At 61.4% G+C, this 22,924-nt stretch overlaps 3 protein-coding genes across 3 annotated transcripts; 2 read left to right on the forward strand and 1 right to left on the reverse strand.

Annotated features, from left to right (window-relative positions):
- Positions 1–443: 443 nt before the first annotated feature.
- Positions 444–8,829, reverse strand: RGP1 (RGP1 homolog, RAB6A GEF complex partner 1). The gene is made up of 8 exons (XM_084305311.1): positions 8,391–8,829; positions 5,694–5,830; positions 5,238–5,321; positions 2,424–2,573; positions 2,200–2,346; positions 1,744–1,868; positions 1,361–1,538; positions 444–1,201 (listed from the first exon to the last, which is right to left on the reverse strand). The coding sequence occupies exons 1-8, from the start codon at positions 8,594–8,596 to the stop codon at positions 978–980; spliced, it is 1,251 nt and encodes a 416-aa protein (XP_084161437.1). The 5' UTR covers positions 8,597–8,829; the 3' UTR covers positions 444–977.
- An 833-nt stretch (positions 8,830–9,662) lies between these two features.
- On the forward strand, positions 9,663–20,965 carry GBA2 (glucosylceramidase beta 2). The gene is made up of 17 exons (XM_084305307.1): positions 9,663–9,862; positions 11,409–11,500; positions 11,669–11,784; positions 11,925–12,143; positions 12,942–13,181; positions 13,440–13,542; positions 14,908–15,061; positions 15,151–15,276; positions 15,362–15,546; positions 15,724–15,828; positions 16,288–16,395; positions 16,543–16,694; positions 16,791–16,897; positions 17,029–17,171; positions 17,295–17,410; positions 19,873–20,064; positions 20,155–20,965. Exons 1-17 carry the CDS (start codon positions 9,669–9,671, stop codon positions 20,464–20,466), a joined length of 2,664 nt encoding a protein of 887 aa, XP_084161433.1. The 5' UTR covers positions 9,663–9,668; the 3' UTR covers positions 20,467–20,965.
- A 662-nt stretch (positions 20,966–21,627) lies between these two features.
- On the forward strand, positions 21,628–22,632 carry LOC311221378 (avidin-like; the record flags this gene model as incomplete). The annotated part of the gene is made up of 4 exons (XM_084305324.1): positions 21,628–21,699; positions 21,843–22,056; positions 22,345–22,465; positions 22,533–22,632. The coding sequence occupies 4 exons, from the start codon at positions 21,628–21,630 to the stop codon at positions 22,564–22,566; spliced, it is 441 nt and encodes a 146-aa protein (XP_084161450.1). The 3' UTR covers positions 22,567–22,632.
- Between the last annotated feature and the right edge of the window lie 292 nt (positions 22,633–22,924).

The following is a 22,924-nucleotide window of genomic DNA, read 5'->3' on the forward strand; positions in this document are numbered from 1 at the left end:
CAAAACCCACCTCTGGAACCACTAACGCCCCTGCTCCTGCAGCTCCCAGGACAAGAAGGGACCCCCAGCACCACGCGCCAGCCCCGGGCAGCCCTGCAGCAGAGCCAGCAGCCCTGGGCAGGCAGCGGGGACGCGGGGACAACTGGTGGAAGATGTCCCCAGGAGGAGCCCGGCGTCCCCGTGCCTGCTGCCCTGTCCCAGCTGCAGGTTTTGGGTGCCCTGGTGGGGCTCAGGGAGCTGAAGCAACCTGCCTGTGCCCCCGTGGAGCTGGCTGCCCCACAGCCCACCCCGGCTGGTGCCATGCCTGTGCTGTGCAGAGCCTTGTGTAGATGTTTCTGTTCTTGCAATAAAAGTATTAAACAAAGAGGTCTCCAGACAGTGACTGTGGTAACCTCGCGCTGCCTCTGCCACCGGGAAGGGCGCAGGAAAACGTTCTGTCCCAGGCTGCTTTTGCACCTTCAGGTGTTTATTAGGTTTCCATGCAAAGAGGAAAACTCTTTGGAAGGTTTGGTAGAAACGCGGGGCTGGCTGTTGAGCAGGGAGACCTCCGTCCCAGCTCCTCAGCACACAGCATGCATTCACTCCAGCCCCCCGAGGATCCCGAGACCAGCAGGATGCCTTCGGGCTCCGGAGCAGAGGGAGAGGACAGCCCGGGCGCTCAGCACCTCGCAGTCCTGGGTCACGGTTGCAGTGCCGCCTCCTGGCTCCACGCGGAGCCCTCGGCCACATCCAGGAGCCCAGCAGGAGCCAGCAGCACCAGGCTGGCCCGCAGGGACCTTCCTGCAAGGTTTCGCTCCCTGGGCTGGGCCATTTTCTCCTGGGAGCCCCTCAGGGGGCAAGGCACAGGCAGGGCTGCTCCCTCACCCTCACACAGGGTCTGTTCTCCAGCTGAAGGTGCAGGGCACGGCAGCGAACGCAGCCCAAATTCACCCCGCTGCCCACCCTGGCGTGGCAGGGTCCTACCGGCTCTGCCCCCGTCAGATGGTGATGGAGTTGGTGCTGGAGAACTGCGAGACGTAGGAGGCCAGGATGGGGTTGGTGGGGAGGACTTTGATGGGCAGGTCCCAGCTGAAAGTGTCCACCTCGATCTGCTCCACCCCGGTCCAGGTGACGGCCTCTGGCTGGCTCCCACGGACGAGGCAGGTCCCCGCTGACTCCCCCGAGGTCACAAACTCGAAGTGCAGCCTCCACTTCAGGGACACTGCGGGCGAGAGGCGGGTCAGCAGCCAGCACCACGGGGCCAGCAGCTGCCTGGGCGCTGGCACGGGGACAAGCAGATAACTCCCACTCGCACGGGGCCGGCTCCCTCCCACACCACGCGGCCCCGCGGAGGGTTTGGCAGCGGGAGCAGGGCACTGACCGATGTTGGTGGTGAACCCCGGGGTCGAGCTCAGTGGGATGGGCAGGCTGAAGCTGCTCTGGGCTGTGTGCAGGCAGGCCTCCTGATGCCGGGCGTGGGTGCTGAAGGAGACGGGCTGCCCCCGCCGGCGCTGGAACTCCTCCTGGATGCTCTCTTCTGTCTGCAGGCTCACCGAGAACTGCGGGGCAAACAGGCAGGAGCTCACACTCACACTCACACTCCTGGGGCCTCCGTTGTCTAAGTGAGCTGAGAACCAGAGCCCTTCCCCAGCTGAGACCTCATCAGAAACCCCACAGCAGCTCAGTGCCACCCCAATCCCTTCTCCCCCTGCCCACCCAAAAGCCCTGCTTCTCCCCCACGGTGAACCCAAGGCCAGCACTGACCTGCAGACACGGGATGTCTCCTGAGAAGTTGAAGGTCCCGATGACATCCTCTCCGATCTTATACACGGTCTTGAAGATGCAGAAGGTCCCCACCTTCCCACGGCCGCTGCTGATATTGTACAGGTCTATGGAGAAAGCAGAGAGGGGGGCAGAGCTGCAGGAGGAGCAGGCTGTGCTCCACACAGCAGCCTGGGTCACCCGAAGAGCCCAACAGACACAACTTGGCTGCTTGGGAAGGAAGGACAGGCCCTGGAAGCAGCATTTCCTTCGGAAAGGTCAGCAGCGAGCAACAGCAAACCACATTGGCATGGAGGAGCCTGTGGCAAACTCTGCTCCGAGTGGGTCCTGACAGAGCTGCTCCACAGCTGCAGGCAGAGCCTTGCTTTGCCAGAAAAGGGAGTTTTTGCAGCAAGCACTGAGCGGGGACAGCAGGTCCGCCCAGGGGAAGCGACCTACGCAGGCTGCGTCGGGAGGTGGCTGCCATGAGCAGGTCCGTCGCCAGGTCTGCCAGGCGGGAGTCCTTCTTCAGGCCCTCCTCCTCCTCCAGGAAGGGGTTGGAGGGCGCGACGGCCTCATCCTGCGGGCACTGGTAATCCTTGAGGCCTGGGGAGGAGGCGAAGAGTCAGCAGGGCGGGCTGCAGAGCGTGCCCGAGAGAGGGCAGGGCAGCGCGTGGGCTTACCGTGCAGCACGAGGACGCGGAAGGGCACGCGCAGGAGCTTGATCGGGGAGTTGACGCGCTGGCAGCCGATGGTCAGCTTGTAGACGTACTTCACCGACTGCCCCCGGAAGGAGGGGGGGCCGTCTATGGGCAGCGTCTCACAGTACGAGTCTGCAACGAGCACGAGAAGGATTGCTAGGCAAGCAGGCTCCCTGTCAGGTCACTCTCTCCCTGTGCTGGTAATTTCCTTTCCCGAGTGGTGCGAGCGCATCCCCAGCTTCCCCTCAAGGGCACCCCTCACCCCACGTGCATCACCATCCACTGCTTCCAGCATACACATGTCATGCATCGAAAAAATGCGAAAAGTGTAAAATCCAGGAATACAAACGAGGCTTACTCATCACGAGTTCGACCTGAGTGTGCCTCGTGCACCACATAAACGCAACGCTCTCAAGCAGCAGTCACGAGCCACGGTTTCCTCGGGGCCCTGCCTCACTTGTGCACAAATAACACCCGAGGCAGAGGGATGCTGATCGATACCTCATCCCTCCTCTGATATTCACTCTGCAGCCCCCCCGTGCTGCGGGCTGTGTAAGGGGAGAGACGCAAGCAGCGTCCCGTGGAAAGTCTCCACCTCTGGCTTGCCCACCGTGACGCAGATACGCCCTGCCAGAGGAAGGGCAGCGTCCTGCTGCTCAACCACAGATCCTTCCCCGAGTCTGGCACGTCCTGAACGCTGAGGCTCAGATCAAACGCTAGGGTTATGTTTTAAATATAACTTCTGGATTTTTTTTTTTTTTTTTAAAAAAAAAGGAGGACTGGAAAGGCAAAAAAGCCCACGCTGGTGACCAGAGCCCACAGGCTCTCACACCTACAAACAAAAGGCTGGAACGAGGTGCTGATAAAGCTGAGAACTGCCCCGACAGAGAGGAAAATCAGGAATTTCCCAGGAGGGCCCAGGAGTGCTGCTGCAGACCGCTGCCATCCCTGCAGCATGTTCAGCGGAAGTGCCCACGAGGGTCTCCATGCCCAGCGAGGACAACCCAAGCTGAGATCACTGCGTTTTGGGGCATTTTGGGAGGAAGACGGGCAACACGTGGTGCCTGCTGCCTGGCACAGGAATGCAGAGTCTCAGGAAGCCTCTGGAAGGCCAGCCTCCCTGCAGGCCCCGGGAGGAAGCACATTCCTGGCACTTTGGATGCTTCCCGACCCTCCCGCGTACCCTCTGGCTTGTGTCGGGGCTGCCTCCATTTCCTCCCCTCCCCACCAAGTATTTGGAGGCATTGCAACACCAGAGGGGAGGCAGAAACAGCCACAGAAATGACTTGAGGGCTTGAAAAAAATGTTTTATGGTGACAAATTTAAAGAGCTCAGTCCGGGCAGTGTGTCAAGCGGACGGGAGGTGAGTCACCTTCAACATTGCAGGTACCATAACACGGGGAGGGTAGTGGGGAAGGAGCTCATAAGCAACCCAAAACAAGGCCTTCTGTCGAGCGACAGCCTCACACAACCTCAGCCCCAAGTGCCAACTCCTGCCACGGTTTAATAGCACGGTACTTTGCCGAAGCAGAATTCAGATCTCTTGACTTCTTTCTGCCTTTCCAAACCGTGCAGCAAAACCCCAAACTTCAGAAAAACAGGAAATGAAGAATTAAGACACACACCCACGCAGCCTTAACTCTGCCTCCACAGAGCTGGCAGCAGCCCCCAGCAGCGGCCCGCAAGCGTGCCAGCTGCGGCCTCGTGCGAGGGGAGCAGCACCACACGGTGGGACTGTTGCGAGCAGCTCGGCACAGCCTGGCCATGCAGCAGGGCTTTTGGGGTCACCCACTGCGGCACCACACATGACAAACCTTCCTCCTGCCGTGCCACCACGTGAGGAAGTCCCCTCAATCTGTCCCAGCTACCTGGGCTGGTCAAAACCAGCATGTCACACAGCCCACGGCTCCATGCTCTCACTCACAGCTCTGATGGATGCTCCAGCAGAGCCCCTTCCACCTGAGGCTTCCTCACTCTCTGACCTGAGAGGTGTCCATCGCCCGTTTCGGGTGGATTCCTGCTGGGACATCCCGAGGAATGAGCCCACGTGCAGCCTGCAGAGCCTGACGCCAGGCTGCAATGCAGAGATCTGGCACCAGGTGACAGGCTGGGTCAGCAGCCACCAGCCCAGGGGCGACAGCGCATGCTTGTGTTGTCACAGCTGCCTGGTCAGGTAGAAGCCCCCGGTGCAAAAACATTCCCTGGAACCAGGGAAATCAGCTGCTGCAGATCTCCTCTGAAAAGGGTAAAAAGCTCTCCAAGGAGAAAAAGGGAAAGCAGCGATGAAGGAGAGCTTAAAGGGGGCCCACTGGAAGAACACTGAGAGGCTGGGAGGCACAGAGAGCTGCGAGCCAGGGACGATGAGAAGTGCTCATTTTCCTGGCAGAAAGGACAGGGCAACCAGAGCAGGTTGACGACAGCAATCCCCAGGACATCCCCGGCCTGAGGAGGAGGCACACGCCTGCAGAGGGTGCCAGCCTCAACTCCAAGCATGCTCCAGTGCCTCCAAAGAAATAAAGGCAGGGGAAGGCAGGCGCGTGCAGCTGCAGCCAGGTATTTCGGAACACTTCATGCCTTGCAGCCACACCATGGAGCTGTGCCAAAGGACACGGGCCAGGGGCAGAGCTGAGGGACACCTTGCAGTGCGTGGAGAACAGATTCTGGCTGTGTTCCTCAGCACTCACTTCACACCCCTCGCCTCCTGCGAGCAGCAGGGCCGGCTGCTGGCAGCACTCTGAGCGCAGGGCCCCCCCAGATGTGAACCCTGCGGGAGGGGGAGCAGCAGACAGGACTCACAGGACTTGGACTCCCCAGGATCCAGCCGCAGGTCACAGAACAGGATCTTGGGTGGAGTGGACAGGATGCACTGGCCCCGCTCTCCTGGAAGAGACAAAACCTCACGTGAGCGCTGCCCCTGGCCAGCCCCTGGGGGGGCGCGGGCTGAGGGGGGCACTCGCTGTGCCCGGGGCCAGCCGTGCCTCACCCTCACGGGGAGGAATGGGGAAGAGAAGGGGCCGAGGAGGAAATATCTCACGTCCTGCTCAGGCCATGAGACATTCCCAGAACAGCTGGACCGACAACCCTCCCGTTTTGCTCCAAGCTAGCGCCGCTGTGATCTCAGCATTAATGAGGTCCTGCGGTGGCCACGCAGCAGGGAGTTGCAGCAGGAAGCCAGCAGGGGCTCGGGCACACACCTTGCGGCCTGCTCGACCCCTGCTCGGCCTCCCTGCCCGAAAAACGGGGAGCGCTCACCTCTGTTGGGGACGAAGACCGTCTCGTTCTCGGCCTGCACGTCGTGCTTGCTGCCGTCGGAGGGGGGAAGCGCCACCCGGTTCTCGCTGGCATGAAACTGGCAGTGGATCTGGGCGCTGGCCCACGCCAGCATCTCGCTGAGGGCAAAGGAGAGCAAAACTCACTCTGTGCTTCCACATGGGTGGCAGCGAGCACGGGCTGGAGGACAGCAGCTTTTCCTGCCCCTCTCCATGCGTGACTGCTTTTTGGGAACGAAGCGGGCCCTGCTTTACTGCTGCTGAAGCCATCCCCACAGCCCCCCCTCCAAACACACCTTCAGGGCAATCCTGAGCTCGCCACTGACCCAAAATCCCTCCAGGATCCCTCCAACCCCCTCAGGACCCCTCTGCGGGTCACCCCACAGGCACCTCCCACAGCTCTGCACAAATCTTCCAGGCTCCCAACCCCGTATCTGTTCCTTCAGACTTGTAGGAACAATGGCAGACTTGTGAATGCAGCCGGTGTCTGGCAACCCTGGTGTTGTCCAACATCACAATCCCATTAGCAAGCACTGACACCAGAACTTCAGGCGCTACGGGGATCTTTTGTGGCACACGGGAATCCCTCGGTGTGACTAATCAGACCAGTTGAACGTGCAGACCAACCAGGGAAAGACCTTGCTGCACTCACTGCGGCTAATTATGCACCACTTGATCTCATGTGTGCCCTGGCTGCCCTCTGAACACACGCTGGATCCTCTGCCCAGACACCTCCGGCCCTAAAAGTTGCAACTCTGTGCCTCCAAAAGCACCAGCACAGCTTTCATAAGGTTTTCTTCCTTTTCCTAACCTTTTCCTAAGGTTTTCTTCCACAAGGTGTCTGCTGCATGGAAGCAGGGAGTGCCCTGACAATGTTTAACAATTTTATGTCAGCGTACCACAATTACAGCACCTTCAAACGCGGCACTTTGCATATTTTCCATTTATTCTCAGTATTGCCTGATGAAATACTGCTGAATTGTTTTAATTCTTTACCCAGACGGACAAACACAATTTGCATGTGCCTTCCTACCAGCAGACCTCGTCCAGCTGCCAGGACACACAGGGATCCTGCTCTGGGGCCAAGCCCACCTCTCCCTTCTCCCTGCAGCTCCTCCTGAAGCCCACGCCAGCCACACTGCACGGTTTGGGGCAGGGCAGCTTCGCTTCTTGAGCGCCTCATACACCAAAACCCAGCTCACTCTCTGCCAGTGCTTACTGCCCTTGACTCCCGCTCCCGTGCTTGAAACACACGCTGCAGTTCTTGCATCTGCACAGCCCCACGTGCCGGCGCTGGAAGCTTCTCTTCCCTGACAGGTCTCGCTGTGTCACAGCCACGCTGCGCTGCGCTGGCCGCTGCCCTTACGCGACCTGCAGCTTCAGCTTTTAACCACCAGCCCATTAGCTGTTCCTGTGACCTAGCCAACTGTCAGTAGCTCGCTTTTTTTTAGTTTGAAAACTTTCTTTTTTTTTCAAGAGGCGGTTTTCTAGGCACCACGACAGACCTGAGGTTCCCAAATAAACCTTCCAAAACTGTGCTGTGAACCTCCAAAACTGCCCCACTGTCTACCTGTGCGGTGCCACGTGTTTCAGAAGAACAGGGACAACTCCCCTCTGAGCACAGCCAGCAACTCCCTGACGTGCCATGCTCCCAGAAGTGGGGAGAATAACACCACCTCCCCACCAGGCAAAGCTCTGGAAAGCTAGATGCTTTGTGGCGTGGCTGAATTTGAATGTGTAGCTCAGCAGGCAAGAGAAACAAGGAAAAAGCGACGGAAAGTTAAGGAAGATAATTTAAAAGAGTCCTCTGGTGGCAATGCAGCAGGCTGCTTTGCTGAGACTGCGAGCCCGGGAAGCGGTTCCATCAAAGCAGCCACCTCGGACAGTCATAGTGGTGATGCAAAGGTGCTGAACCTGACCGGGCAGGACATCAACACTTCCCGGGAAGGAAGGACACAGGGCAGGAAAACCACCTCCACCCCTGGAACATCAGACAAGGCCACACACTGCTGACACGGAGGCTGCGGGTGAGTCACGCCCGTGAGCCAAGGTAGGAAGCTCCTTATCTTGTCACCTTTGCTCAGCGCCTGCTCTGGGCACAGCTGAGTCAAGGAGAGGGGAGTGCCCGAAGGCTGGGCCACAGAAAAGGCTACCACAGAAGTCAGCCTCTTCCTCCCTCCGGGCACTGCTCGCCCCTTTGGCTACTGCCAGCTCTGGAAGCGGGGATGACGCTGCCCCATCAGCTCGCTGCCACACACGGCTCCCTCCACAGACGTAGGAAATGATGACGCTGCTGCCTGTTGCCCCGAGAGACTCACTCCGGTGTAACTAGATATCCCACCTCGATAGCCAGTTCGGCTTCATTTTCTGCCAGCAATTCTGCTGCCACTTGAGGGGCACTTAAACGCACCTCTCCCAGTGCCTCTGCCTGCATACTTTTTTTTTTTTTTTTTTTCCAGTGTCTCCCTTGGGGGCAGAAAACCAGAACTATTACCTCAGTTTCCGCCCTGAAATGGAGATGGCACGAAGCACCATTAGGGAGCACCTTGGGTGGGGAAGTGACCGGTGGCTGAGCTGGCACCGCAGCCCCACAGCCACACCGGGTACCCCTGTCAGCTCTGTGCTGGTGCTGCCTCTGTAGGGGTGAGCATGGAGTAGGGCCCGGTGCCGCCGTCCGTACCTGCTGGCAGAGGTGGAGGCTGCTGACAGAGGGTTGGTGAAGGTGATCACGCACTCCAGCATCTCCCCGGCCAGGAACACGGGCCCGCGGCCCAGCTTGGCCACCACCTCGATCATGGCTGGGACGGCCCCGCTGCGAACCTGCCACAGGGAACTGGGGGCATGGGGAGAGGGAAAGAAAGAGAAAAATGGTTGGGGTGGTGCCATGGAGCAGAAGGGCTGAGCGGGGACACTGGGGGGGGCAGAGGGATGGCCATGACCATACCCACAGGGGGCAAGCACCCATGGTGGGGGGACAGGGGTAGGCCTAGCCCAACCCACATGGGGTAGACATCCCCGGGAGGGGTGACAGAGGTGGCCCTAGCCATACCCACAGCAGGCAGAAACCTGTGTGGGGGTACAGGAAGGCCTCAGCTGTGCCCATAGTGCACAGACAGCCCTGGGGGGGATGCAGGGATGTCCCTGGCCATACCCACAGCAGGCAGCCACCTGTAGGGGGGACAGGGGTGGCCAGAGCCATACCCACAGCAGGCAAACACCCGCGGGGGGGGACAGCAGCGAGCCTGGCCACATCCAGAGCAGACACACACCCATGGGGAGGGACAGGGATGGCCCGAGCTGTGCCTATAGCAGGCAGACACCCCCGGGAGTGGGGACAGGGATGGCTCTGGCTGTGCCCACAGCAGCTAAACACCCATGGGGGGGGATAGGGGTGGCCAGAGCCATGCCCACAGCAGCCAAACACCCGCGGGGGGGGGCACAGGGACGGCCCCAGCCCCCCCCCCCCCTTAGGCCCAGGCTCGGGCCTAGGCCCAGGCGCAGGCCCCACTCCACGCTCCAGCCCCAGCGCCCCCACACAGCCCGCGCGCAGCCGCTCCCCTTCCCCTCCCCCACCCCCTCGGCGCCCCCCCACTCACAAAAACACCCCCCAAAAAATTTGGGGAGGGCTCTCACCCCCCCCACACCCCCCTCTCCTCCTCCTCCTCCAGCCTCTCACTCACCTCCACTTCCGCCCTCCCCCCCCCCCCCCACCACCACCTCAGGCCACCCCCCCCCCCCGCTCGGCAACTTCCGGCGGCGCTCGGCAACCTCCGGCACCCCCTCGGGCGGGCGGGCGCCGGGCGCTCGGGCACCTTCGGCAATTTCCGTCACGGCCCCGGGGGAGGAGGGCGGGAGGAGGAGGAGGAGGGGGCGTGGCCGGAGCGCGGTGGGCGTGGCCGATAAAAGAGGGGGCGTGGCGCGCCAAAGGAAAGGGCGCGCCCGGGAGCGCGGCGGGGCCATGGCGGGCGCGGGGCCGGGTCCGGGTCCGGGTCCGCTGATGGGGGGCTACCAGGGGGCGGCGCGGGGCCGCGGCGTGGCGGCGGCCGGCTGGCGGCTCTGCCTCGCACACCGCTTCCCGCAGCCCCGCCGGCCCTACGGAGCCGGGGACGTGCCGCTGCGGGATGTCCTGAGGCACGTCGGCTTGGCGCTGCGGTAAGCGGGGGGGATTGGGGGGATTGGGGGGGGGGATTGGGGATTAACGGGGGGTGGCACGGCGTGGGGGTCGGGGGGGTGGGGAAGGGGGTGATGCTGAGTGCTGGGAGCACTGGGAGCACTGGGAGGCACTGGTCTGCCACCCATCTGCCACCCCTCACCCTGCTGTCCCCAAGTGCCGTGCCCCCCCCGCTCGCCCCCCAGCCCCGCTCGGTGTTTTCTGCCCTCGTCACCGTTTTTCCGCTCGTTTTTCCACCCTCGGCCTTGCTCCCGGCCTCCCCCGGAGGCTGCAGGTGGAGGCCACCGCTCGGCTCGCCCGTCCCCCTGCCCAGCTCGCTGGGGATGTGCCGGTGGTGGCTCCCTGGGTAGATCCTGGAGGAGAAGGGATTGGGGTGCAAAGGGCTCTGCCGGCAGCACGCAGCCCCGTGCCAGCTGCTGGCACCAAGGACGTGGCCAAGGCTGCCTCCACCGGGCCCTGCATGCCACCAGCACGAAGGATGGGGCCGTGCTGCGGGCTCGGGGCGTGTTTGGCCATGGGGTTGATTAGATCCTGGGTGCTGCTGCACCAGCCGAGGGTTCGGGCTGTGGGTTCGAGCTGCTGAAACCCTGCTTGTGGTGCGGCCTCACCTGGTGTGGGTGTCAAATAAACGGAGACCCCTGCCCCCTGCGCAAAGGGGGCGCACAGCAGGGTGCCCTCAGAGGCTGCTGTGGCACCTGGAAAGCTCCTGCATCATCCCGAGGTGGCTGTGGGGTCCCATAAGGGGACACCCCAGACCTTCAGAGGATGCAAAGTGGGGTGCAGACCCCCCTGGTGCCCCTGTGCAGCCCCGCAGGGCTCGGTGCCCCCGCGTGCACCAGGATGTGCTGGCGGCACAGGGCGCCGGGGCGGGCTGGGCGCTGCCTGGACGGGTTTTAATTCCACAGCCTGCCTGCATGGAAAGCAATGCCCTGTGGACCCGGCGTGGCTCCTCGTGCTGCAGAGCAGGATGGATTTCTCCTGCTTGTAAAATCCCAGTCCTCTCCGCTACGTGCTGTGGGGAGAGAACCCGGGTTCCCCTGCCACCCCCCTCCTAAGGGTCTGGGTGCCCCTGGGCGGCAGCAGCCCCAGCTCTAGGGGGGCTCCTTCCCTCCCCGAGCCAGAAACCCTCTGGGGAGCTGCTGGGCGGGCGCTGAGTGAAGGCACGTCCCCTCGGGGGAGAGCGCTGCCAAACCGGGGCTGCTGAGAAAGGAGCAGATGCAGCAGATGCAGCCGCAGATAGCAGCAGCGGGACGGGCCGGTTCTCCTGGTGCCTGGCCGTGGACTCCCAAACCAGGGAGCAGGCTGTCGTCGCCCCCCAGATTTGCTGGAAAAGCCTTTCCCCGTTGCTGTCCCTGCTCAGCGTCGTGCTGCGTGGCTGTGTGTGTGCCCTGTCTGGTTGCACAGGCACGCAGATGGTTCAGCACCAAGCACCAGCCTGGTCATCCAGGGCTGGATCCTCACAGCAAGGAGATCTCTGATGGTCCTCTTCATGGAAGTGCATCACCCTTCCTCCTGGTTTCCTTGCAGGTATTTCAGGTGGTGGTACAAGAAAACCTGCATCGAGAAGAAATCCGCCTTCATTGACCTCCTGTGTGCCGTCCCTCTCCAGCAGATCTACGGTGAGCTCGGGTTTGGGCACGGGGCGCTGTGGGAGGTGGTGGCAGTGGGCACCCTGGGTGAATTTGGGGAGCACAGGGAGGCGAGGTGGGGGCTGCGTGGGGCAGCCAAGGCACAAGGAGGGTGGTGAGGTGTCTGGGAACTGGGGAGCTGACCCCTGTGTCCCCCAGGCTGCCCGCTGGGCGGGATCGGTGGTGGCACCATCACGCGCGGCTGGCGGGGCGAGTTCTGCCGCTGGCAGCTGAACCCCGGGAAATACCACTACGGGACGGTCATCGCCGACCAGGTAGGGCTCCCTGGCTCCCCAAAATGCTGAGCTCGGGGAGCGGGGCCAGCACGGGGCTGGGCGCTGCGCCCTGCTTGTGCCACCGAGACCCCCCCGCGGCGGGGCTCATCTCGCCCCTCTCGTGCTCCTTTCCTCCCCAGTTCACGGTGTGCCTGCGTCGCAAGGGGCAGACGGTTTACCAGCAGGTCCTGTCCGTGGAGAAACCCAGCAAGCTGCAGGGCTGGAACTGGGGGTACTGCGGGCACTACGCCTTCTACCACGCGCTGTACCCTCGCGCCTGGATGGTCTACGAGCTGCCGGGGCAAAACGTGGTGCTCACGTGCCGGCAGGTCTCCCCGGTCATCCCCCATGACTACAAGGTGAGGCAAGCCCCGAGCACTGCTCCGTGCCCTGGCATGCTGCTGTGGTTTTGCCCTTGCCCTGGGAGGAGCAGGGGGACGAGGTGGTGTTTTCGTGGTCCCCGTGCTCCTGGAGATGCTGCCGAGGCACTGTCTGAAGCCAGCCAGGCTTTCCTCCGTGTTAATTCTCTTTCCCAACCTGGGCTTGTTGGTCCTCATATCCCATCTCTGGTGCCAGCTGCTGGCAAGATTTGTTAAATCCAGACCGGTGCTGCCAGGGGTTGTCCCTTCCAGCTCCGGCAGCTGCTCCTTTCCCTTCTCTGTGCTTTGACACCGTGTCCTGCTTATTCCCTGCCCTGGCTTTTGCTGGGTGTCCGTCCCAGCTCCTGCCCACCCCGAGAGGCAGGCCCTGGGCCCACAAGGCTTTAGGACACCTGCAGCCCTCACGTGCGGGTGCTTGCTCAGCTGCTCCTGAGCACCACAGCTGCCTTCTGCCTGACGTCCCCATGGGAAGGGCTGCTCATTAGCTGGGGTTTCCCAGCTGGGCTTTCCCAATGTTTTTCCCCTCTCCACTGCTCATCCCCAGCCCCAGGCGAGGGTGGGAAGCTGCCAACAGCCCTGACCTTGCTCTTACCCCGGTGAGGCACGGGAGGAAGCTGGCAGCAGGCACCAGCACGTGCTGAGACACCCTCCTGAGCCTGCAGCACTGCTCTGCGTGCTGCCCAGCATCTGGATTTGGGCACCAAATGCTCCCCAAATACCCCTGGCTCAGCAGTCCCGAGCGCTGTGAGCCCTGCATGTGACGTTGTGTCCCCCCAGGACTCCAGCCTGCCGGTGGCAGTGTTCATCTGGGAGGTGGAGAACGGCAACGAGGAGCCCGTGGAGGTGTCCATCATGTTCAGCATGCAGAACGGCACGGGCACGAAGGCGGACAAGAGCGGGGGGCACTGGAACGAGCCCTTCGCCCTGCAGGAGGGCGGCGAGCGGGTGGCCGGCGTCCTGCTGCACCACTGCACCCCCACCAACCCCTTCACGTTTGCTGTGGCTGCCCGGGAGAAGGTGAGGGCTGGCAGCAGGGATGGGGCTGTGCCACGGGGAGGGCTGCTCCTGGTGGTGGCCCTGGGCTGGGGACAGCCCCGGAGCTGGGTGCTGAGTGGGGTCTGCAGGAAGAGAAGCTGTGGGTGAAGCTCTCAGGTCACCAGGGGGTGGCATCGATGGGGAGCAAGTGTAGGATTGCTGGTGGGTTGTTGTTGCCAAAAGTACAGCTCGGGGGGGTGGGATTTTAATCGCATTTCCTGATGCTCTGCTCATCCCCAGGCTGGCACGGTTGTCACCCACCTCACCGCGTTTGATCCCGCGGGGTCGGGCAGGGACGTGTGGCAAGACCTCCTGCAGGACGGCAAGCTGGAGTCCCCCTCCGGTGAGTACCCGGGGGGGCTACAGGGTGCCAGCCGTGCTGCGCTCACCAAGGGTGGGTTTCCCTTCTCCTGGGGCCCTCTCGTGGCCATGGGATGTGTGGTGTCTGCAGGAAGCTCCCCCAGGAGCTTCCCATCCCTTGTAGGGTGCAGGGAGAGCACAGAGGTGCCAGCTGCTCCACGGGGCTACTGAGCTGTGGCTCCAGCCCTGCTCTCCGTGATGCTGGGGCTTGTTCCCGACTCCTGAATTAAGGAACTTAAGTGGGGTTCAGTCTGTCTCCAAATTCCCTGCTGCCTGTCGTGCTGACCTTGTGGCTCCCCACGAGCTGCTTGCACCATTTCAGGGCTGCTCTCAGGCTGCATTAATTGCACGTCCCAATGTCCCATCCACCCGAGGCTTGTGTGCCCGGCCGCCTTCCTCGAGTTCACGCCGCCAGCCGAGCCGGTTCCCATTTGTTTAGGGAGCACTGAGCAGCTCCTGAGCCTTGGAGCCGGCGCAGCATGCTGCCCTCTTGTTGCTGCGAGGGTTTCCTGAAGGTCTCTGGTATTTCCTTGTTGCTTCTGCGTCATCCTCAGCTGCCTGCTCGCTCCCGCAGCCGGCTGCTTTGGAGCAGGGCAGCACCTCGCCGCCCGTGCTGGCAACCTGCTGCCGCCACCAAGGCCAGCCTGCAAACGAGGTAGCGCTGACGGATCCGCAGTGCTGGCACCGTGCCTCTGCAGGATTTCGTGAAGCTCGGGTTATGTCATCGCTTGCATAAACATTTCTGGAAAGCTGTCTGCTACCTGCTGTCTGCAAAGGGCGCGCGGAGCCGCCGGGATGCGGTCTCCTTCCTTCGTGCACGCTCGCTGTTATCGTCGGCAGGATCTGTGCTGCTGTGAAAATCGCTGCCTTAATGAGTTTACCTGCTACACATGTCAGGACCAGCATATAATTACCTGCTCGCCTGAGGGTGCTTCTTAAATAAGGACACAGTTCAAGCACCCTCCGGAGACCTGGAGGCGACGGCTGTCACCACAAAGTGCCGGTGCCTGGGCTGGCAGCCACGCGGTCCCGGTGACGGGGTGTGCCAGCCATTCCACACATGCCTGCTGGTTTTCCTGCCTCATTTTTTCCTCTGCTTCCATGACTTTTTTTTTTTTTTTTTAACCCCCTCCGCCCACAGCAGGTATTTTTGTCCTGGTGGCAAAAAGCAGTTACTCGTGTGCGCTAGTGCCATCTCCGAAATGCAGCGGGATGTACCCTGTGGCGTGCAGGGTGCTGGGGCGTGCCCCAAAAGCCTTGTTCCCCTGGGGCTCTCTAGGCTTCCCTAGACATCCGTGGACTTTTTTTTTTTTTTTTTTTTTTTTTTTTAACCTAATTTTCCTGGCAGGTAGAAGCAGTGTGACAGCAAAGGGCGAGGAGACAGCAGCAGCCGTGTGTGCCACCTGCACGGTGCCCGCACGGGGCCACCAGACGCTGGAGCTGGCCCTGGCGTGGGACATGCCCCGCGTCCACTTCGGCTCCAAGGAGAAGCTGCATCTCAGGTGGGTGGCTCGGGGACAGCTGCTGGGGTGCCCATGTCCCCTTGGGGTGTCCCCTGGGCTGGGCCCTGACCCCAAAATGCTCTCGGCAGGCGGTACACGCGCTTCTTCGGCAGCAACGGGGACGCGGCTCCTGCCCTGGCGCGCTACGCCCTGGCGCACTACGAGGAGTGGGAGAGGAAGATCGACGCGTGGCAGAAGCCAGTCCTGGAGAACAGGTGGGACACGGGTGGGGACGGTGACCCCGCAGGGGACAGCAGGGGCCAAGGAGGCTGAATCTGCCCTGTCTTTACCCCCCCGCAGCCAGCTGCCCTCCTGGTACAAGTCGGCGCTGTTCAACGAGCTGTACTTCATGACGGACGGGGGCACCGTCTGGCTGGAGCTGCCCCACGACTGCCTCCCCCAGGAGCTGCAGACGCCGGGGGTGGCCAGCCTGTCCCACCTCCTCCCTGTCCTGCGGGAGTACGGAAGGTTTGCTTATTTAGAAGGTAACTCCTAGGGACACGTTGGACGGTCCCAAATGCACCCTCCCCGTCGCTGACCCTGGGTGGTTTGAGCAGCCCCCATGGGGTGAAGCCCCGCGTGGCACGGGGAGGGGGGACCTGCCTTTCCTGACGTCCCCACGGCAGGTCTGCCCTCCCTCACCACCCCTCCGGTGCTTGCAGGGCAGGAGTACCGCATGTACAACACCTACGACGTCCACTTCTACGCCTCCTTCGCCCTCATCATGCTGTGGCCCAAGCTGCAGATCAGCCTGCAGTACGACATCGGTGAGCAGGCGGAGGGTTTGGGATGGCTTCTGCCGTAGGGATTGGTGCTGCGGAGCCAGCATCCCCCTCCAGCCCCTCTGCTAAGCCCTGGGATTTGCAAACCCCCCTGTGCCATGCCCTGCTGGCGCCCCTTGGCATCTCCGTTTAGCACTAGGACGTGCTCTTGCCGTGCTGGGGCAGTCCCTGATCCCAGCAGGTCTCCTCGTGCCCCTCCAGGAGAAGTGTGGGGCTGTTTGCAGACCCTGGTGCTCTGGGTGTGCTTGGAGGCTGCTCTGCCAGCAGGGAGCTGAGCCCTGTGTGAGGGCTGAGCCCCCTGGGCCTCCCTCTGTGCCCTGGCTGATGCCACCGCCTTGCTTACAGCCACGTGGGGTCCTCAAACTTGGCTTCATAGCATGGGATGGGGACCTTGGGGCTCGCTGTGGTGTCTCCTACACTGCTAACCCCCTGCATCCCTTCCAGCCGTCACGGTGATAAACGAGGACGTGGAGCCCCGGCAGTACCTGATGAGCGGCCAGACGGCCCAGGTGAAGCTGAAAAACGTGGTGCCCCACGACATCGGGGACCCAGGTGAGGGGTGCAGCACGTCCCTTCCTCTGTAAGAGAGAAAAACGATAAGAGGCTTGGTGATAAGAGGCTTGGGTGGCCCTGGCGGTGCAGGATGAGGGTGGCAGTGCGTGCTCTGAGCCCTGCTGCATCCTCTCCATCCCCTCGCAGACGACGAGCCCTGGCAGCGCGTCAACGCCTACCTGATCCACGACACGGCCAACTGGAAGGACCTGAACCTGAAGTTCGTGCTGCAGGTGTATCGCGACTACTACCTGACGCACGACGCGCCGTACCTGCGGGACATGTGGCCGGTCTGCCAGGTACCAGGGGGCGGGGGGACACCCTGGCAGGGGGTGACACGGGAGGTGGGAGGCATCCCGAAACGGGCTGTGCCATCCTCCCCCTGCCTCCCGCAGGCCGTGATGGAGTCGGAGCTGCGGTTTGACACGGACAACGACGGGCTGATCGAGAACGGGGGCTTCGCTGACCAGACGTACGACGCGTGGGTGGTGAACGGAGCCAGGTGAGCAGGGGGGCGGGTGGTGGAGAGCAGCCTCCGGGGAGCGCAGGAGCTGGGGGGCACGCTCCCCATCCCTCCTTGGAGGCTCCGTGCCACGCTGCCAACGCCTGCTGTCCTTCTTTTTGCTCCGGCAGTGCCTACTGCGGGGGGCTGTGGCTGGCGGCTGTCCGGGTGATGTGCGAGATGGCAGAGGTGCTGGGGGACAAGGAGACCCAGCAGAAGTACAGCGGCATCCTGCAGAAGGGCAAGGAGGCCTTCGAGAGGTTGCTGTGGAACGGTGGGTGCTGGCCGGTGGGAAGCCACGCAGCTGGCTTTTTTTTTATTAATTTTATTAATTTTTATTAATTAATTTATTAATTTTTATTAATTTTATTTTTTTTTTTTTTTTTGCGTTTTCCAGGAAAGTACTACAACTACGACAGCAGCGGGAGCGACACCTCCAGCAGCATCATGTCGGACCAGTGTGCGGGGCAGTGGTTCCTGGGGGCGTGTGGCCTGGACCAGGGGGAGCTGGAGGTAAAAGAGGGGGGGGGGGACTGGGGAGGCTTTGCTTGCAGCAGGGCGAGCGCCTGCTGTGGGGCTGGGGGGGCTCCAGCACCTGCTGTGCATGGGGCAGCAGTGGGGTGAAGGCTGTTTGAGGCGAAACGGTGCAAAAATGAGTGCTGAGGAACAGGCTGTGCGGCAGGAGCCTGCAGCCTCCCCCAAGCCTGGCACACTGCTAGCCAGGTCCCGCTGGGCGCTGTTCTCAGCAAAATGGTATTTGTTTAAAAAAAAAAAAAAAAAAAAAGTGGGGGGGAGAAAACACACGTTTTCACATGCTGTGCACTGCCTGGTGTGAAATCCTGAGTGAGTGTTGGAGGAGATGGTGGTTGATTTGGGGCATGAAAAGCTGCAGCTGTGTGGTTGCGAGAGGAGAACGGGCTGGAGACTGCTCAAATGCAACAAGGGGGCAGCGAGAGCAGCAGCAGTAACGCAGCGCCTGGGACGCAGCGGGGCGGCAGAGAGCCCTGCTACGGGTTATTTCTAAGCAGCAGGGAAGAGACAGACCCTGCTGCTGGAGAGCAGGGCTCTGCGGGGCTGGTGGAAGCATGGAGCAGCCCGCCGGGTGCCCGAGGGCCGTGGGTCGCTTCTGCTGGTGCCGAGAGGTTGCCCCAAGAGCCCTCCCCTGCGAGCAGCCTGCAGGATTTGGGGAGCTGCCCTCCAGCTCTGTGCTGTGTGAGAAACGTCTCAAATAATTTTCTTCAGACAGGATCTTCTGTGAAGCTATTTTATTTGCAGTTTCAATGGCAGGCGTCCTGTCAATCAGGAGTGCATTTTAGTAAACAAATCCTAACCTTTTATTTCCTACTACTCAATGCCTGATCACCTCCCCTGTTTCCTCAGGGCTGAGTACTACAGGTTCACAAGCTACTCAGTGCTCCTCTATACCATATATGAACAATTTTTCTCTTTTTCAACCGCTTAATTTCTCCTTTCTTACGTTTTGAGAACCTGTGATCTTTGTTTTACTGTTTCCCACACCGCTCACCCTGTTTTTCTCAAGCTTCCACCTTGTTTTGGAACAGCGAGGCCTCCTACTGTCCACTTACCTACGTAGCATTTCTCCTTGTTACGACTACACAACCACCTTGGAATACAGAAAAAAAAATTCCCCACTGCAAAAACAACTTAGTTTCTCACAGCTGCGGTGCTCCAGCAGCATTTTTGGATGCGGAAAAAGTGGCATGGTCCAAAATCTCGCCTCTTGTTTCTGTTGATGTTGGACTCTGCTGCTTGAGGTGTTGTTCTCTGCTGCCCGGTGAGCTTTGAGCTTGCTGGAGGCTGCACTGATGAACTTCTCTGGTTACTACGGTTATCCTTTTTTTTTGTTTGTTTGTTTGTTTTTGTTTTTGTTTTTTTGTTTTTTTTGCATGTGTTTTGATCACTTGCCCTGCTGGCAGCACTCCTGCTTGTAACGCGTTCCTGCTGTGCGTACAGGTCAGTGAGGGAACGCAAAGTAAGAAAAATCAGTGGCCTCAGCCCTGAAGAAAAACTCTGCCCCAAACCATCCTGCAGGAGAAGAGGCTTCCCAAGCAGTGCTGGTGCTTATCTCCAGATCCACAGCCACACCAGAAACATGACTGTATCAGATGCTTGGCTTCAGCACAGATAAAAGGGACCCGCTGCCTTTCCCTGATGAGCCCACAGAAGCCACTGGGTTAGCCTGCTCCCAGGCAGTGACCGCCAATGCATTTTTGGTTTTCATCCCCAGCAAGCCGTGGAAAAGCATTATTTACATTCAGCTGCGTGCAGAGGCTCTTTGTCCTCGTGCAACTGTCTGTGCTGTTTGGGGCAGTTGGCCTCTTCATGCTCAGGTTGTTCTGTTTTGGTTTGGTTTTGCAAGAGCTTACTCAGCTCTCCGAAGTGTCCTGAGCTTTTGGCTGCAGTTTGTTGAATAACTTGGTTTTTTTCCCCTGTCAGGTGGGGGTACGGGGCAGGCTCTGTGCTTCCTCCCCTCTTCTCCCGAAGCGGCTGTTTGTGTAGTGAGCATGGCTGACCTTTCACAGACCTTTTTAACTTTTACTAGGGGTGAAAGTTTCAAGCCTCTTGTGCCAGATCCAGCGAGCCACAGGACGTGTCACGGTCCAGCCTCAGGGCCATGCTGTCCCTGCTCGCTTCAACCTTTGGCTGGGGCCGCGGTCCTGCATCGCTGCCTGGCAGCGCAGCTGCAGGGATTGAAGTCCTGCTGAAATCAGTAAAAACAGCCCTGATTTTAATTATTCCACGGAGCTGAATCTAAATTTCCTTGTCCATAACCAGGAATTCAAACGTGGCCAGTCCAAGTGTGGACTCCACCAGGAAGCGGGCACCAAGTTCTGCATCTCCCCCGAGCAGCTGCTTTTCTCTCTTTGGGGAAGAAAAAGGCATTTTGCTGGTATTCTCCATCCCATTTCTTATAGAAACTACTCCCAGCTCACCAAGCCTCTCTCTCCATGCAGGTCTTCCCCAAGAGCCACGTTGTCAGCGCCCTGCAGACCATCTTTGAGAAGAACGTCATGGGCTTTGCCGGCGGCACCATGGGGGCGGTGAACGGCATGCGGCCCAGCGGCGTGCCCGACACCTCCAGCGTGCAGTCCAGCGAGGTGTGGATCGGCGTGGTCTACGCCTTGGCTGCCACCATGATCCAGGAGGTGAGCGGAGGGGCCGCGGGTGGAGGCGGCCGGTGTCCTCTTCGAGCTGGTGTCCTCTTTTTCGCTGATGGTTTCCTCTTCTTCCCCCAGGGGATGGTGCAGGAGGGCTTTCACACGGCTGAGGGCTGCTACAGGACCGTGTGGGAGCAGCTGGGCATGGCCTTCCAGACCCCCGAAGCCTACTGTGAGAAGAAAGTCTACCGCTCGCTGGCTTACATGCGGCCCCTCAGCATCTGGAGCATGCAGCTGGCCCTGGAGAGCCGAGCTGGCCGGGCACCCCGTGCCCCCCCGGCCCCCTCCAGCCCTGTGCCTGCTGGCAGCGAGCAAAGCAATGGGGATAACCTGGGCCCTGTGGCCTCGGATGGAAGTCAGGGACCTTGTCCCGTGCCTTCCTCTCTTTAAGGATGCTCAACTTGCTGTTTCCTTCCCTACCTCCTCAACCCCTAAGCTATGTACACCTCACCTCGGGGGGGCTCCTGCTGCACACGAGGGGGCCGGAGGCATGGGTTGGGTCCTGTCGCAGATGGGAGGGTGCTGCTGTGCCCTGTGTTGTCCCCTCCTCAGGGCTCCGGCAGCCTGCAGGATCCCCCCCTGCACCCCTTGTGCCCAGGAGCAAGCGTGACCTCTCCTGCAGGCTGTGGCTGGTAGGGTAGGGGCCGGGTGCAGGATGCGGCCGCCCCCACCACCCACACGTAGACATGGATGCTGTAGTGTGTGGCCCCCTGGGCTGACCCCCGCATCTGGGGGGGGTCCCGCTGGAACAATCCCTGGGGGGCCGGTGACAATCCCAGCCCCGACAGCCCCTGGCCTGGTCTGGCACCATGCTGTGAGCTGGCGTGGGCAGGGGAGCAGATTTTAGAGGATGATTATTTCAAGTTTTTAATAAACTATTGTCCAGGTATGTGTTTTGTGCTTCCTTGTGGAGGGGCGTCATGCCTGCAGGTTGGTGATGGGAGCTAGAAGTGAACAAGAATGTGCCGAAACTGGCACAGGTACCAACGTGCCACGAGGCTGTGTGGGAGGCTGCTGGGGCTGGCCGTGGGACCAGCGTGCCACCAGCTCCTGGATCTGAGGTCCACGTGGCTCCTGCGGCCACACACTGATGGCACAGTGACAACTGGAAAGCCACCAGGTGAGCTGGGGCAGAGGCACAGTGCCTGGGCAGCGACCCAGTGGGCACGGTGCTCTGCACCCCTGGCACCAGAGCAGGACACAGAGGCATGTGTGCCCCCCCTGCGGGGCCACAATTATGTTTTCCCCCTCTGTCCCTGCAGGGTTGGCACTAAATCTTCACCTCCTGCCCTCCTGGGTGCGAGGGTCACCCCGCGGGGTCCCCAGCTGGTGCTGACGTGCTGCTTCCCATGACCCCTGCCCCGTGGCGTGGCGGCACCAGCAGCGGCACCCACGTCACGGCGTCCCCTGTGCCACCACAGGCGGTGGCCCGTCACCACCGGGTGCCCCTTGGCAGGAGGCCCAGAGGCACCGCGCAGCCCCCGCTGCTATAAACGGGGCCGAGCGGGGCCGGAGCTGTGCAGGCAGAGCCCGGCCCTGGCAGGCACAGCCATGGGGAGCCTCCGCTGCTGCTTCCTGCTCGCCCTGGCCCTGCTCGGCCTCCACCCCGCTGCCGCCGGGAAGGTGAGGGCTGCTGGGGGCCTGTGCTGAGCTGTGCTGTCACAGAGGTGCAGGTGTCTGGTTATGGGGTTGCATGCCTTTGGGGTTGCGTGCTTGTGCCGTGCCATGCTGTGCCACGCTGCCCTGTGCTGTCCCCCGGCCCCCAGTGTGACCTGCAGGGCCTCTGGAGGAACGAGCTGGGCTCCAACATGACCCTCTTGGCCCTGGACATGGACGGGACCTTCTCCGGCTCCTACCACACCGCGGTGGCAGCCACCGACAAGCAGATCCTGGTGTCCCCTCTGCAAGGAGTCCTGCAGCCCCCTGGTACCAAGGGGCAGCAGCCCACCTTTGGCTTCACCGTGCAGTGGCAGTTTGCAGGTATGTCCATGGGGCAGCCAGCGAGCACTGTTGTCTGTCTGTCTGTCTGTTGGGGGGGGTTTGGTAGGACTGTCTGCCTGCCCTGGCAATAGGGAAGGGGTCTCTGCCCACCTGGGGAAGGCAGCCGGGTTGTTTGTCTGTTTGTCCATGGGAAGGGGCAGGGAGGTCTGTCTGTCTGCCCAGAGCACGTGGCAGGGGCGTCTGTCTGTTGGAGGGAGGTGGCCCAGGTTCCCCCGCTCGGAGCCACCAGCACTCAGCCCCCCTCAGCCCCCGTTTCACCCCACACAGACTCCACCACGGTCTTTGTGGGCCAGTGCTTCGTGGACCGCCGCGGGAAGGAGGTGCTGGAGACCGCCTGGCTCCTGCGGGAAGGGGTCCCCTCCCGCAGGGACGTCTGGAAGGCCACCAGGTGAGCCCAGCCCTCGCTGCCACCCGGCAGCACCCGCTCCCACCCCACTGACCCCCCTTCCCCGCAGGGTTGGCACCTCCGTCTTCACTCGTGTCAAGTGATGGGGACCCAGCCGCCTGCACCCCACGGTCCTGGGGCTCTCCGCTGTCCTGCTGCCTGCCGGCTCCCTCCCAGTGCCTCCCAGTGCTTCCCAGCGCCTCCCAGTGACCCTGCACCACGAGCCAAATAAACCCTGCTGTGCTCAGCAGAGCTTTGCCCTGTGTCTCTCTGTTACTTCCCTGCGGCCGAGACGGGTGGAGGAGGTGGGCAGGGGTCCGTCCCCTTAACAGGGACACGAGGCTGTGACACGGCCATCGAGGTGTTTATCGAGCACCCAGGGCACGCCTGGCCCTGGCCAATCTGCTTCAAAGGAAGGCGAGAATTAGGAAAAGGGGCCACAGGCTGGCCGAGGTAGTTGCT

Source organism: Netta rufina, assembly GCF_964035555.1.
Source record: "Netta rufina genome assembly, chromosome: Z".
In the NCBI taxonomy this organism is placed as follows: domain Eukaryota; kingdom Metazoa; phylum Chordata; class Aves; order Anseriformes; family Anatidae; genus Netta; species Netta rufina.

Excerpts from the sequence above, each read along its gene's own strand:
- RGP1 (XM_084305311.1), bottom strand. The coding sequence starts at position 8,596 with ATGGCACCACCCCAACCATTTTTCTCTTTCTTTCCCTCTCCCCATGCC. Across the intron at positions 5,322-5,693 it reads GGTCTTCGTCCCCAACAGAG|GAGAGCGGGGCCAGTGCATC; the intron begins GTGAGCGCTCCC and ends TGTCTCTTCCAG. Across the intron at positions 2,347-2,423 it reads CCGCGTCCTCGTGCTGCACG|GCCTCAAGGATTACCAGTGC; the intron begins GTAAGCCCACGC and ends CCTCCTCCCCAG.
- GBA2 (XM_084305307.1), top strand. The coding sequence starts at position 9,669 with ATGGCGGGCGCGGGGCCGGGTCCGGGTCCGGGTCCGCTGATGGGGGGC. Across the intron at positions 12,144-12,941 it reads TCATCCCCCATGACTACAAG|GACTCCAGCCTGCCGGTGGC; the intron begins GTGAGGCAAGCC and ends GTGTCCCCCCAG. Across the intron at positions 15,547-15,723 it reads AAGGTTTGCTTATTTAGAAG|GGCAGGAGTACCGCATGTAC; the intron begins GTAACTCCTAGG and ends CGGTGCTTGCAG.